The sequence below is a fragment of the Mastacembelus armatus genome, chromosome 15, assembly GCF_900324485.2.
Source record: "Mastacembelus armatus chromosome 15, fMasArm1.2, whole genome shotgun sequence".
In the NCBI taxonomy this organism is placed as follows: domain Eukaryota; kingdom Metazoa; phylum Chordata; class Actinopteri; order Synbranchiformes; family Mastacembelidae; genus Mastacembelus; species Mastacembelus armatus.
In genome coordinates, this window is record NC_046647.1 from 13,226,101 (window position 1) to 13,241,943 (window position 15,843).

The 15,843-nt window shown below is 38.6% G+C and overlaps 2 protein-coding genes across 4 annotated transcripts; one reads left to right on the plus strand and one right to left on the minus strand.

Annotated features, from left to right (window-relative positions):
- Positions 1-36: 36 nt before the first annotated feature.
- cilk1 (ciliogenesis associated kinase 1) lies at positions 37-8,533 on the minus strand. Of its 2 annotated transcripts, none has more exons than XM_026308895.1 (14): positions 8,354-8,533; positions 7,107-7,375; positions 6,780-6,834; positions 4,980-5,101; positions 4,810-4,889; positions 4,597-4,729; positions 4,336-4,507; positions 3,981-4,148; positions 3,512-3,892; positions 2,913-3,118; positions 2,632-2,774; positions 1,233-1,349; positions 1,017-1,124; positions 37-882 (listed from the first exon to the last, which is right to left on the minus strand). In XM_026308895.1, the coding sequence occupies exons 2-14, from the start codon at positions 7,205-7,207 to the stop codon at positions 731-733; spliced, it is 1,938 nt and encodes a 645-aa protein (XP_026164680.1). In that variant the 5' UTR covers positions 7,208-7,375; positions 8,354-8,533; the 3' UTR covers positions 37-730. The 2 variants fall into 2 exon arrangements, with proteins under 2 accessions (XP_026164680.1, XP_026164681.1); XM_026308896.1 differs by lacking the exon at positions 8,354-8,533 and adding an exon at positions 5,622-5,651 and having other exon boundaries at positions 7,107-7,129.
- A 1,449-nt stretch (positions 8,534-9,982) lies between these two features.
- Positions 9,983-14,861, plus strand: fbxo9 (F-box protein 9). 2 transcript variants are annotated; one of them, XM_026308908.1, is made up of 13 exons: positions 9,983-10,148; positions 11,241-11,312; positions 11,611-11,733; positions 11,848-11,905; positions 12,220-12,319; positions 12,540-12,670; positions 12,793-12,907; positions 13,034-13,152; positions 13,334-13,424; positions 13,495-13,590; positions 13,690-13,783; positions 14,189-14,343; positions 14,423-14,861. In XM_026308908.1, exons 1-13 carry the CDS (start codon positions 10,146-10,148, stop codon positions 14,529-14,531), a joined length of 1,266 nt encoding a protein of 421 aa, XP_026164693.1. In that variant the 5' UTR covers positions 9,983-10,145; the 3' UTR covers positions 14,532-14,861. The 2 variants fall into 2 exon arrangements, with proteins under 2 accessions (XP_026164693.1, XP_026164694.1); XM_026308909.1 differs by having other exon boundaries at positions 11,614-11,733.
- Positions 14,862-15,843: the final 982 nt, after the last annotated feature.

Here is a 15,843-nt window from a genome sequence, read left to right on the forward strand (position 1 = left end):
CGCAATGGTTTAAATAAGTTTGAGAAACATTACATATTGAATATTTCAGTACCCAGTGAAATGTTTAATTATACTGAATAACCTGCATTTCAATAGTCAAACTCAATTTGGCCCAGTTGGTAGAACAATGTAGTTTGGACTCCAGCAAATGAAACGTTTTTTTTTCACAATGTGGCAACCACCTGAAATTAAAGCACTGGCTTGAATTTCACTGAAAACATATTATGCACAAATAATAGTTAACTGATTGACAAGGCTATCAGCAAAAAACTAAAACAGCAGGAAGGTAAAAAATAAAATAAAAAGGCCATACTGTACAGAGGCAAAGTAATTAGCCAACAGCAAATCACAGTGAAGTATTCATAAAGTAATAATATGCATATTGTGTTTATACATTGGTGAACAACATTCAGTGATAAATCTCATACAAAACTGATGGTTCAGGTGTGACATCTGTAAGACAGTTATGTTACAGAAATACAAAATAAAACACTGTTGAGCAAACCTGGGCTCAAATTTTGGCCACTTGGATTTAGTCATACACATACACTTATATATTTTACAACTTACAACACCCATAGTACACTTACCGAACAAAATTTATTGCTGTGTAAGATGTATGTACAGGTTTTGATTATAAAACAACTAGGCCTACTCTTTGGAGGTGAAAGAGTTCTTAAGGAGTGCAGATCATTCTTCCGGGGCACAGATCAGATCTCCTGTGAGGCCACTAACGGTGTCCATATTTGGCAGACCAGTCTGTTCGCCCATGTATGGTCTGTACTGGTGGGCGTGGCAGCAGGCCAGGGGTGCCCTTGCTGGCCAGCTGCACGTTGGTGGAGGTGTTCATCTGACTCCGGCCAGACCTCCATGTTGCATAATCTAAAGCAGTAATAGATACATAATGAACAATGGCTCTGTTTTGAGTTTTTTCTCCAAAGGCATTGTTAGGTGACTAGGCACAATAAAAGTTCCTATCAGTTCAGGAACAGAGGGAAATATTTCAGAAAGCTCACTTGATGCTGTTGATTCCACTGCAGGACCCTGGTGCCCTCTGTGACCACCAGAACCAGTGTCTTTTTTATAAAACGTTGGCATGTATCCACCAGGGATTGTATTTGTACCTAAGATTTTAAACAAAGGCAAAACAGATCCATTCGTGTTATCAATGAGAACAATGACTTGCAAAGGTTGCAGCAAAGTTAAAATTGAAAGATGTCCTCAGAGATTACCATGAGCGCCTCTGCTTGGTAGAGTCCCTCCAAAAGGAATACTGCTGTTGCCCCAAAGATGGCTTCCACTGAAGTCTTTACTGGCATTTATGGCCACGTTCTTCTTGGTACTAATGCCTGGAGGTCGTAATATGAAATTAATATATACAATAAATATTTATGTTGAGGTTTTAGGAGCGAGTCATATGAATAGTATAGTAATAGCTAAAAGGTGAAACATATGATGAACAACGGTCAGAAATTGTCCATAGTGAAGCTCCATGCATTATGTCATGTGAGAAACTGATACTGTGTATTGCTTCTATTAACCATTACACCTGGGTGACTTCACCATTAGTCCCTGGGTGTGTTGGGTATGAAAAGGTAGAGCCTAAAGCAGACAGTGACAAATATGGCAAAATATGGTCAACTCCTGTTTATGGCTCTAGAGGAAACAAAAGGTGTGTCATTGAGGCAAAGACAGGTATGTGCAGATCGAGAAGAGTGGACTGAACTTTAAACTGCAGCATATGTTTGGACTATGACTGTTAAACGAATGTGAATTTGGTAATGAGGACAATTATTAGCAAATGTTTGGTGCATGAGGCAGTCTTGAGGCCTACTAGCTTTAAGGTAGGCTTTGATGGTAGTCCTGTGATAGCATAGTAACCTACAGTAAGGTGATATTTTAGAGTGGGGAGTCTATTTTGTGCTTTTTTAAGGCAGGTAGATTTCAGTTACTAACAAAGTTTAGCAATGTTCGACCCGTGAGGCAGGATTGAGGCCTACTAGGATTTAGGTAGTACAGCTTGACTGAGGATTGTGTTGGTTGTGTGTGTGCAGGTAAAGAACAGAGTTAGTTCTGGATGCTGGAAAACACTGCTGAACCTTCTCTGTGTTGTGGGCCCAACTCAATGAAACACCATTATTGAGAGTATGTCCACCTGGTGACCCTGCAGACCTGCCTGCACTCACTCACACAGAAGATCTAGAGGGGTAGCAAATTTAGCCTGATGGGTCCCTGTTTGTATTTGCCCTTAAGTTAAACTAACTGGTAATATTAATAGGCTATTAAGGAGAGGACAGAAAGCATCTTAGGATGATAATGTATGCATCCAGTGATGGCACCATGACAACCTCTGTAACACTGACAGTCACTGTAAATATTAAGTAAATGTGGCTTGAGGTTTCCTGTTGCCACTGAGTACAATTAACCATACAAGTGGGCCTTCACCAACAGAATGGCCTGCATTTTTCCCCACATTCTATTGTGGTGGCTATGAAATTATTAAACGTGCACTTTATAATAGGACGTGTGACGTGTTGACATGGGGCCCTGAAGATTTATGATGGCATGCCCTGACACCCCTATTTGGGGAACATTTTTGGCGCATCCCATCATGTATAATTGATGACATACCAGGTAAATATCTTGACTGCCTCAAATAATGTTGTTTAGCAGAGGCAGTCCTTGATGGCTCTTGGTAGGTAGTAGTCTTGTTTAGGTTTAAAGGTGCATCTTCCTTTCCTCTGGGTCGACTGAAATCCAGAACATTTCCATATCTGCAAGACCAAGACTGATCAGTGCTTATAGTAACACTGACATATGGGCATGAGCTCAGGCTTATAAGTGTCATGTCTTGTTCTGGTATCACATACTGGTACCACTGAATCTATGCTGATGACAGATCTTAACCTCACCTGCTCAGTGTGTCCTCCCTCTGTCTCGACTTCTCTGTGAAGTTACTTTTTCCAAGAATAGTTATGGATGTCTGGTCAGTTTCTTCATAGTCATCCCAGTCATCACCCTTTAGGTGTCCAGTGCCATGGCCCCAGCGCCGCCGCCCCCCTTTAGGTTTCAGCTGGTAGCTCAGTAGGTTTGCATTTTCCGACTGCTGTCTGGTTTGCTAAAAGAGCATTAAACATCAAGAATAGATCTGAGAAATATTGCTCACAATTAAAATTTGAATAAAAATTTATTCTGATGTGTTTGCCTCATTTTGATCTAATTATTTTAAATTTTATTGGTAAATATTAGAAATACAGCACGAATGGATGGAAGGCCCCGGTTTATATTTAATTTAGTTCATTTTATGTTGTATATGTGGGTGTGCTTTATGCTTCTGTGGGCCCAGACAGACAACATTCAGATTGCATAACATGGAATGACAAAGTTTCTTGAATCTATAGGACTGCTACCTTTCGAACACCTGTATTTATATGCACTTGCTTCATTCATTCATCCGTTTGATGGAAGAAACGGACAGTGAATATTTGCAATCTCAATTTAAAAGCCTCACCTTGCTCTGGAGACTCTTGTCAACAATGTAAGGGAGATGTGTCTGTGGCGTCCCTTCTGTCCGTTCTTGCTTCAAGATGTGCTTCGGCTGCTGCTCTCGCATCAGCTCTGTGTGCCGCTGGTACCCTGTTGCCTGGGCTGCCGCAGATACAGGGGAAGGCTGGATCTGCTGGAGAGGCCTGGAGGGGGAAGAGTGTTGGTTGGGAGGTGGTGCCTGGGAGGGGGGGACAGGCTTAAGCAGCAGGGGCTGCTGTTGCAGTGTTTGTTGTGATTGTAAAGGAGCCTGCACTGGAACAAGACCCGGCTGAGGCCTTCCCTGCTCTAGGATCTGCTGAGGAGTGCCCAAAACCTGGCCCACATGGAAGTACGAATACCTAAGAGCCTGAAAAGATTTTTTTCAAAAAATAATAACATCAGCTTAAAATTTCTCTGACCATCTGTGAGGGCTTGAACTGTAGGTCAGATGCTACCTGGGCAGAAGCTGGTCTCTTCTTAGGATCCCACTGGAGAAGGTCTGTCATTAGGAGGATGGCTTCGGGACTGGCATTTGGGATCAGTGTCTTCAGATTACTGGGAACACACTGAGGCCAACGGAAATTCATAGCGCTTGCCAGCTGGTATCCCTCTGGCCAATCATTCTAGAGAAATAAGAAAGTCTGATTTAATAACATCATTTTAACCGAGTTGACATAAGTCAGCCCCCTTTCCCACCACATCTGTCCGATGTTGAATTGAAGGGTTTCACACCCACTTCAAAGTCAGCTGATTAGCCACTGTAAGTAAGAGAGGAGACTGGACTTCTGTATTATGTGTGATGAACACTACCTTCTTTGGTGTACCCAAAACTTGGCAAATCTTGAATATGGTGTCTACTTCACTGGAGCCTGGGAAAAGAGGCCTGAGGGTATAGAGCTCTGCCATGATGCAGCCGACCGCCCACTGGTCTATGGGTGAACTATAGGATGTGGATCTGAGGAGAACCTCCGGGGCTCTGTACCTGATCAAAAAAAGAAAGGGTACTGGCACTTAAATGCAGTGAACTCTTAAATATACCCGCATTTTTTGCTTACTCCAAAAGAAACTCACCATCTAGTCGAGACGTAGTCTGTGTATGGTGGTCGAGACCTGATCTCACGGGCGAGCCCAAAGTCTGCTATTTTCACCAGCTCAGGGCCCATGCACAGGAGATTCTCAGGTTTCATGTCCCTGTGAAAAAACCCTAACAAAGACACACTACATGACCATCTTGACTCAAATTGGACAAAGGAGGCATTGTGCCACATTTAAATAAGCACCTACCATGTTTATGAATGAATGCGAGACCCTGTAGTATCTGAAACATAATATTTCTTACAGCAGATTCAGGAAACAATCGGGTCCTGCAGACCAAAAATTAAACCATTGAAGAAACTGAGCATTTTTCTAAATAAAGTTCCAAATAGAATAGTGCAACAAATAAGTATACACACCTGTCTTTCATCAGCTGATACAGATTTTCCTTCATGTACTCAAATATAAAGTACAAGTGATCATTTTCTCGAATTACCTCCTTAAGTTTGATCACATTAGCATGGTTGAGCTTCTTTAGGGACTGAAAAAGAAAAGACCAGTGTAAAAAAAAAAGTGGAATACATAGACAAAAAAAATAGAAATAATCTGTAAGTCTAACCATGCTGGACAAAACACACAATTCATTGCAGCACATTCAAAAGCATGGCCTACAACAATAAAACAAAACCATCTTGTTAAAACATGGCTAGTGTAAGAACACAATGTAGTTTAGGGGTAAGTGCTGCAAAGGCAGGATTTATGATAATATAAAAAGGGAAAAATAAATATAGAGTAAGCAGGATGGATATAAAATATAGACTTTTCCCATGCACTGGGATATTACAGGTTTAACCATGCTAAATTTTAGTAAAGGGGGAAAGCTGCAGTGGGATTTTGGTATTTTATGGTGTGACATGCTGTAATTCTAAGCTAATCAGCAGGACTCGTAAGGACCAGCGTGTTTTACACGTTTTGCTGTGTTAAGGTCAAGCTTTAGGAAAGGGGGTATGTAGGCCAGGGATGGGAACCAGAGCTCAAAACCAATAGCACACAAGAATCACCTTCTACTCTTAGAGCTGGTGTACTTTGGGCTGTGAGGAAATTTAGACAGTAACATACTGAATCGATGCACAAAAGATATAACAGGAAGTTGTGAATATTTGACTACAGGACTAAACTGTACAATACATTAGAGCCTATCATTGCTGCACTAAAAATAAACCATCACGGAGTTACTTAGAATGAAAAATTAACCCAAATGGAAAGAGAGTCGTGGCATGTGTAACATTAAACATTACTTTTCATAGCTAGCACTTGCCATTTCACTTTGATTTTTTTATCCATTTCATTTTCTACATCTGCTCATACTGTATTATTGATATTACCAAAGGCTGCTGCATAGTCTGAAATGTTCAAATACTACACAACTTTAAATGTCACTGGGCAAATACATTTTCATCCTGCATAAATAATTGAGAGATTTCTAACCAATGTTAATATTTCTACATTCAAGTCCACCTGTCAATGTTATATCAGTTCTGAAGACAACATGTTATCATGTCCTTGTTATCAAACAAAAGTTTATGTTTAACCCTACCTACATGTTACTTACCAAAACACATTCTGGCTACCACTGAGGTCAAACAGGTATGATAAATGCACAGTCTTCAATGTTTAAAACATTCACAAAGGCGATTATTTGGACTATTTAAATCCTGTGTTGTTTACAATCATGTTAGGCACCTCCACCGCCTTCATCTTTATTAAACAGTTTCTTGGAGTACCAGAGATGACCTTAACCTAATATTCATTTTCAGATATCATCTGAACATCTGACAAGATAAATGATTAGTCTTTGAGTAATGTTACCATGGCTAACCTCTGATAATGCTAACAGCCCTACTAGTCATCACTTTGCTTTTAACAGGTAAACTGAGGCTTTCAGCTACTTCTCTCAGTGCCTTCAGTATTTAGGTGCATTTTGTTGTTCTGCTCCCCTACAACAGTTTTTGAGATTAGCTGGTTATACAGCATACCACACTGACATTTCACACCCAGACTTTGACAATAAAGCTCCAACTCCATTGTGGAGCTTTGACAATAGGACTTAACCAGTACTACAGGACAATGCTGCAAACACACCTCTAATTTACTTCCTTTCAATTTTCCACAAATGCAGCTGGACTGTGATACTGTTAATGTAGAAAAATTAAACCCACCTTGACTTCACGAAGGTTCATGCACTCTTCCCAGGAGTAGAATTTTCTTTTCATTCTGAAAATATTTTTTCTTTTAACTAATTTGCTGGAAATTATATCAAATTGCATGGCATTTTCTTTTTTAGCTGCGGTTAAGTCATAAAACAAAAAATCCACATTTGATTAAAATCTTGCATTTTCCCTCATTGTTCTTATATAGTCTTACAGGTAGTGTGTTGAAATACTGTAACACTGGAGAGAAAAGTATAAACAAAACATTTGCTCTACACTTCAGAAGGGAATAAACACTACAGATGGCCATGAAAGATACAGTTTCTAGATACTTACTTCTTTATGGCAACTAGTTCTCCTGATTCCAGACTGCGGCCAAGGATGACTGAGCCGTAGGTGCCATCCCCGAGCTGTCTGATTGTAGTATATCTATTCATTATGCTTGTCCTTCCATAGCATCATCCGGGGGCAGATAATAATTGGGTAGAAAATAGAGATGTGTTCGCCTCTTGTTGCTGAATGTAGCCAGATTTTCCTGTGACAACAGCAGAAGCCCATGGGCAGCGCTGGAGTACTCATGGTGTTATGGACTTGCCTCCCCCTAACTGAGAAAGTGAAGGATGGATGACAAAATCTGATATGAATGAATGAATGAATGAATGAAATTCATCCTCTCCATCCAAACTGCAACTTTAACTAAGATGGTTTTCAAACTCATTTGCTTTCTCTGTTCTTACCTTAAATCTCACTTTGGTATGTGTACAAATAAGAGGATTTTGTGATATTGCTACTAGTTTGATAACCATGAAAAGCAGTTTACACAGTTGTGACAAGCAAACTAGCTGCACATTCAAGGCCTCATCATTCTCCTCAATTCACTGAAGGTTTGCTGCAAATGATCTTCCGAGTCAAGTCGGAGACATCTTGTCTAATCAAACTTCTTCTGGTGTAAACAATATTGGCATATTCCTGATTTAAGGATTTTTCAACCCAGAAGAAGGTGCATATGTAACTAACCTTTTCTGAAATCAAACACAAATTACACAGTAAAAGAGTTAAGTGACAAGTGAAATCATACACACTAACAGAATTTTATGAATGTTAGCAAATATATTTTTATTTATCACTACCAATAATACCCCAATAAATATCAATATTAATATTAAATATCAATATGAACTGTAACTGTGATCATGTTTAAACAACAAGTTCGTCTGCAGAAGTGGAAAAGCACCTTAATATATCAGCGTTTTCCCTTGTGCAGTTTGGCTCATTAGTTATTTTGTTGTAGTCCCAGTTCAGTTAACGTTAGTTGTGCAAAGTGTAAGCTACGTAGCGCTAATTTAGCATTAACGTTAAACATCAATTATTCTGATTTTATTCACACTTAAGTTAGTCCAACACAGATAATACTATACCTAGTTAGCTGGACCTGCCAGCTGTTTGGTTAAATTTTAACTTTGTGTAATTAACGCTAGCAAAGCTGGTACAATTAATGCTAACTGTGTTGTGGTGCTGCAGGATGATTATCCTGACCTGTCATCAATTAACTCCAAATAAAACGAGAAGCATCCAACACTCACCCTCCTCACGTCAAACCGACAACAACTCATTGCCGGACATTCGTAGCTGCTTCTCAACAAATGACTTAACGCTAGTTAGGGGAATAAACAGCGGACTGACAGTGCTGGAGGGCAGACCACGCATCCAGCCTGACCAACCCAAAACTAAACAAAATCTTTGCTAGGCCCTCTGCTCAGAGCTCACCCTGATCTCGCGATGCTGCGCGAGATTATAACAAATCTCAGCTCTCTTCCGGCGACAAAGATACAAAACGAGATGAAACATGTCGCCTCAAAACCACAACCACTCTGTAAAACATCACTGTCCGTGTTAATGTCTGCAGCACACATTTTTGACTATTTACAGCTATTTAACAGGTATTTTCCCTTCTGAGTGTATATACAGATAAAGAGGTATTATGCTTTGCCCGGATAAGATTAATGTGAATGTAAAACAGAGCATAACAAATGTGTAAACAATTAAAACAACACTCTAATAAGACTCGTTCATAACACACACACACACACATACACACACAAAATAATAATAATAATAATCAAAAAAACATTACTACAAATAACGAGAAAGATTTCCTGTCTTAAAGCAAAGAGAAGTGAGTAAGTGTCACTTTTGTTAGGTATTTCTCTCTGTTCAGTTTCTGAATCATAGATGTAACACTATACATACTGTATATACTATTTATGTCCATGTTTCCGACCTACAACGAAGCAGAAAGTCCTTTGAAAACATCTATATTTGTGCATAAAATATACACACGTACTCCAGTGGTGTAAGATGTAACGCTGAAATGCAACATTTACTGAAGTCAAACCAATAAAAAAGTTGTAAAATATAAAGTTTTTCATTAGTAATCCAAACTAAAAGCGCTGATGGTGAGTAGTGATGTTAATGTGTGTAATTGTTTTGTTGTTTGTTGATTCTTTATGTTCAGGTTTGGGTTCTGTCACGTTTTAAAACAGATTGCTTGATGTGGTCTTCATTGTATACCATTTTAAGATTTTATTAAAAATTTATTAAAACCACCACTCCCAATTATGCATGAATGTGTTGGTTGGGTAATTTACCTAAATGTATTTATTTACTAAATTATTTATGTATCGAGTATATGCTGATGTCTTATTTTTTATCTCACACGTAAAGAAGGTAATTATCTGTCAAATCATTTTCCATCCTCCATACCGAATCATTATGTAAATTGATTTATAATTTGCTCAACATTCCCTGTGAAGAACCTTTGTTCTTCTCCTAAATACGTGACAAGGTGACATATTTACACCTGTGTGTATTTGACATAAAGCGCTCATTCTTGGATATTTTAGTTTTAAGAAGGAAGACAGTGATGTGTATTTTATGATTAATCGCGTTTTGCTTCTCTCTAAATTTCATCTACATAAATGTAAATTAATTGGACACAACCAGAGTGGTTGTTTTCAGAAATTAAATAGATTATTAATTGCTAATATAGCTTCATCTTGTATATCTCGTCATCCAGTTTCTGTATTCCTTTATGTTTTTATGACTCACTGTCTAATAAAGTTTGTTTAAAAAATTAAAATTAAATTCAAATTCAAATTAAAATGAAGCCGGACGCTTCTCTTCTTCTTTGCTCTCAAACTTCGCCACTCGTCTTGACTTCCTGTCCCTGAAGCTCCGGGCTGCTCAGCGAAATGGCTGCGTTCCTGCGAGCTCGTAAATATGTCCGTTGTGTCGTCCGTTTCTCCGACCGTGAACTGTAAACGCTAGTGTCGGCCGTGTGTGAAGACATAAAGAAGCCCTGCCGAGCAGGCCGTGATGGTGGGTCACCGTGCTGCTAAATGTTATTCAGAGAAACGAGTTAGCCAGCTAGCTAACGAGCTAACGTCACCTGGCCTCGCTTACCTGTAGTTCTGTTGTTGCTCGACGTGTCTCACAACGTTAGTTACCAAACCATAACTGGTTTCAGAGACCTGGACTTAACCAGAGGCCACTTACATTAACGACATAACGACATAGTATGAAACTGTAACTGAGCTCTAATATCGTCGAAGCACCATTAGCGTTAATTAGTGTTGAACTGAGATCTGTTGGTGTTGAGTTTACTCAAGTAGAGTATAAACTTTGAATGAGCTGATTTATAACACTGTGAAAACACTTCAAAATGAATAAAAGCTAATATTTGAAAATGGTGCTTATCAGAAAATATACTAAAAACACCCAGTGGTGAAATGACACTTGGCAATGCGGTGCGATTATTTCGTGTACTTCGATTATTATTATTATTGATGATAAATTGCACATTATGATGCAGCTGGTATTTAAGTAATGACTAAAGTATGTACCGCATATATTCTGTATGTAAAACTGCAGTTTTGGGGCTGAGGTGATTCATAGTGACCACATTGACATTTTATTATAAGACAGCTCCATTCAGTAGAGGGAGTGGTGGTATTACAGCGTCACTTGAACAACATAAAGCCACACTGGGTGATTGTAATGCCCAGTGCAAGGTTGACATTCTCTTACACAAGGGGGCCAACTGACCTCAAACCTAGGTCCACTTTTCTGTCCTGTAATTTCCTGTCACCTATGAGCCAACATTCAACATACGCTGATATACACTGATAACAGCATATGTAACTGTAATAAATTCACTGGATTTATTGTTGTTGCTCTGTATATAGTAAAACAGTGATAACACAGAAAAGCAGCAAATCTTGAAACCAGTAAATCGATTAGATTAGCAGTTATCAAAATCATGTTGAATAACTGAATTGTTGAGTCATTATTTCAGTGCCAGATTATTTAAATCCGTCCAAAAAGTAAACAAATGCACAGCTACAATAGTACATTGTAAGATAAACAGCTCCTGTTATGAATTTCATGAATACTTCACTTATTCCTGGGCAGGCTGAAGAAAATGCAGATATTGGAGGGATGATAGAGGATGAAGATGAAGGTTCAGATGACCCAAACCTTCAGGTGGGAATTCTGCTATGGACATATATCATTATTAACATTTTCTGTCTCTCAGGCCATCAGGATAGGAGAGCAGTATTTCTCTGCAATTTTATTATTTGACTCTGTTATTTTTATTTTCTTTAGTAACTTGTTAACAGGGTGTTGCATTAAAAGAGCATATGTTCCCATCCAGGTTTAAATACTGTGTACTGTACCCTATTTTGCATGGTTCAAACAATAAGTACTGCTGCAACATTAAGTACTTTTTTTTTTTCTTTCTTTCTTTTTTTTTTTTGGGCACTTTTTTATTGAATTGCAGCAGGAGCTCAATGCATTCAGAGCTCAGTGGATGTCTGAACTCAAACCGAGCTGTGGAACAAGTGACCAACTACTGAAAGCTAAAGGTCATAAGAGAACACAAGACATTGCTCGAGAGGAGAAGGTAAGCTGTGAAATTACTCCTTCAGGTTAAGATTCATTGTTTTGTGTGTTGCAGAGTGCAGTCATGAAATTTTACAACACGGTTTAATGACTGATGTGAGTCATCTTCCCTCAGGCTACTGAGCTGTTCTTGAGAGCTGTTCAGGAAGAGCAGAATGGAGCGGTGTATGAGGGTGTGTATGAAGCATATACAGCGATCAGAGTCACAAGCGAAAGTATGACGTGTTTGGTTGCTGAAAGAATGCCAGTAATAAAGTATGTTTGTTAAAATACCATATTATATTAGATCCGTAAATTTATTAATATTTCCAGTCACCAGTCATGATTTTGAGTAAAACACAAATCAGTTCAACATTTAAGATGTCATAGCCATTGACACTTAGGTTTGTTGTCCACACTTATTTTATTTTCTGTATGAGGTGATTAAATTGCTTGAGCTCTTCACTGTCATTATCTTGCTTATGCATCATTTGATGTCTGTTTGCAGCCATCAAGTTCTATCGCATGGCTATGCAGCTTGTGCCTGACATTGAGTTTAAAATCAATTACAGCCGACCTCCTGACGCAGACAGAGTTGGTGGAAACTAGTAAGTTGCTTTTCATTTATGAATATCCTTTGTTGAATATCAATATGCCTCAAACCGACATGATTATCATAAAGTTAGGATGTTTTAAAGCCAAGAAGTGTTTGCTGCAGTGTTGCTTTTCAATGAAAAAAAACTGCATGGTAGATGGTGCCTTAGAGAATTTTTTTATTTGTCAACTCATATTCTCACCTCTTAAACTGAACATGTTTTCTTATTGTAGCATGGAGGACAATGATGTTGATGGTGAGATTGAGGATCTACTTGCTTACTTCGAACAGCAGCTCACACTGGAAAACTCCTTTCCAAAGATCTGCACTCCTGAGTTAGAAATGACTCAGTTGCACATTTCAGGTAAAAGCATTTTAGTCATGTTTTGTTTTTATTTGTTTAAAGTCATCATAACCTTTTATTCATTACTGATATGTGGCCTGTTTTTCTTTGTGTATGTGTGTGGTTTTTTTTTTTGGCTACAGCCTTGCCACGGGAAATTCTGATGTACATATTTCGTTGGGTTGTGTCAAGCGATCTGGACATGCGAGCCCTGGAGCAGCTCTCACTGGTTTGCCGTGGATTTTACATTTGTGCGAGGTCAGTCCCACAGATCAGATGTGTGACAGCTTGCTTTTCTCAGGGTTTACCTCTCAAATTGCTAATTTGGAAATGGGCAATTAGGTATCAGGTATTAGGTATTAGGTAATTTTAATTTCTCTCCAGGGATCCTGAGATTTGGCGCTCAGCCTGTTTAAGAGTGTGGGGACGGAACTGCACCAAACTCGTACCCTTCAAGTCCTGGAGAGAGATGTTCCTGCAAAGGCCACGTGTCCGTTTTGATGGTGATTAAGTATTTTATCAGTTCCACATTTATGATGCATTTCAATTAGTCATTGGATAAATCTGACAGTGTTTACTTGTAAAATACAACCCCATGGGGTTTCAGTACATGAAAATACAAAATGTAATGTGGAATTGATGATATGCTGGCTATTGAACTTTTCATTCATATTATTTTCACAGGTGTCTATATCAGCAAGACATCATACATTCGCCAAGGAGAGGAGTCGCTGGATGGATTCTACAGGGCTTGGCACCACGTTGAGTACTACAGGTAGATGTATGATTCATTACTTTTTCAATCCAATAGATATCACAGCTAAGTGTTGACATTGTCATCTCAGGTACCTCCGGTTCTTCCCTGATGGTCATGTCATCATGCTGACCACCCCAGAGGACCCTCTGTCCATTGTTCCTCGCTTGCGTACCAGGAACACCAGGTGCAAACTCAACTAGAAATGACTGACAACATCATAAACAATTTCACATGCTCAGTGCTGACACTTTTCAGGATTGTTGAATTTTGGTTCATTTTACAGAATGGATTCCGTTCTGCTGGGTCATTTCCGTCTGTCACAGGAGACAGACAATCAAACCAAAGTTTTTGCTGTTGTCTGCAAGAAAAAGGAGGAGGTGAGAGATATGTTTTTGTTTGGAGCTCATTTAAAAATACTGTAAGTGGATATGGTACATCATTTAAAGCACCATAGATGGAGTTCTGTCTGTTGACTTAGTCATGTGAAGTGACATTAACAGATATTTTACAAGCAGTTTTGAAATAAGGTTAAAAAAAAAAATCTTTCCACAAATACAAATGAATTATAAAATTATAGAAACACATTTCCTACAGAAAAAAGGATATATTAAAACTAACAAAGGATTAAAGATTGTCATAATTTATTACAAAAATAATCTAATTACCCTTAGGGTATGTTTAGTCTTTTGGTTTTTCAGGGACCTCTATAGTAACATAACATATTTTCTTATTATACCACATTTTCCTGTTTTGTTTTTTTTTTTGTTTTTTTTTGTTAACAGAAAGTGACCGAGATTCAAAGAAATCGGTTCTGCAGGCGGAACCCAGCTCCAGAGGCTGAACACATCTTTCACGTGGGACTTCATCTGTCCTCTGGAGGGCGTCAGATTGTCAGTAAGCTTGTGTGGATCCACCACTCCTGCCACATCACCTACAAGTAAGTGACATAAGCACCAACAGTGGCGGAAAAGACAGATTTTTTCCCTATTGTTTACAAATTGACATTATGTTTGTAGGCCGACTGGGGAAACCGTTGTCACGGCGTTTGACCTGGACAGGATGTACACACCCTTCTTTTTTGCACGTGTGAAGAGTTACACCGCTTTCTCCGAGCAGCCTCTTTAAGCAGCCAGGAGACCTGCACGTGATCCCCTAAAGACCCCATGAGAAGTTCATTCATTTAACAAAAAGTGTATCCTTCAGCCTGTTTAATTTGCGCTGCAGCTGGATTATCGTGTTAATATATAAACCCTCAAGTTCCCTACACGCAAGCATGTTACATATTTAAAGTTTACACAATAGAATAATACATATTTTCTGATTTCAGAAATTATAGTAATGTGCTGAAAGCTAAAATAATTAGCAGCCTTTCCCACCTGTTCCAAGCAATGAATGTTCATAAAGTTTTTGTTTCACGTTGCACTTTCTCCCTCAAATAAAGTGGTGAACAGAATATGCTCTTGATGATTTGTTTTGTTTTGTTGTTAAAACTAAACTAAAAAATCTGCTTCAGGGTAGTGGTGTGTAAGCAGAAAGCTGGATTTACAACAAAAAATCTTCAGTGTATATTAATTATTCATGGCTTTTGGAATATATTGTGCATCACAGCAAAATTATAGTCCTATTGCACAATATCTGACATTGCAGATGTGATTTGATGCTTCTACATCAGTATTGCTGGGAACACGCAGAGATATAATCCACATATTACATTTTGTGAGAACAAAGCATGAACAGATCAAATAGGATTTGCAGAGAAAAAAAATAGATGCGAAAGTTGTGCTGGATTTTGATTTGATGATTTTGGTTGACTATAGTTGTATTTTTCAAAATATTCTTAAGCTGTCAGATGGAAGGAAAATCCATCCATAAATGGTTCGTTTCTAAACAAATATTGTTGCTTACGTATGTGATCATAGAAAAGAAAACAAAAAATACTAGAAAACAAATGAAACAAAGACGTTCTGTTTACAGCTGCTAGTGAGAAGATTTTTACAAAGCTAAAACAGGACTGCTAGAAGTGAACCGGTCCAAGTCGTTTTCAGATATGTCAGATATACAAAAATCACAGGTCATCCATGCTGAATGATGCATTCGTTTAAAAATAAAGTTACTCACGATTAATGAAATTCATCGATTAACTGTTAATGAGCTGTTGTTTTCCACACAGACTTTTCCCTGGTAGCAGTTTTGCTGTTGCTTCACAGTTGAAGCCTGGTTGCCAGAGGCCAAATCCCTGCTACAGTGTCTTAGCAGTTGTGTGTTGGATGTGAGAGATAACTAGATCTGTCTGAGAACCAGATTCCTGTTTTCATCTAAAGTCATGCCAAAGAGATACAGCAAGTCTGACACATTACTATAATACAAAAAAATAGTAAGTGAATTCTGACATTGCTGACAGCAAACAGCAGCACAACAGTACTTGTGCTGCTGTTTG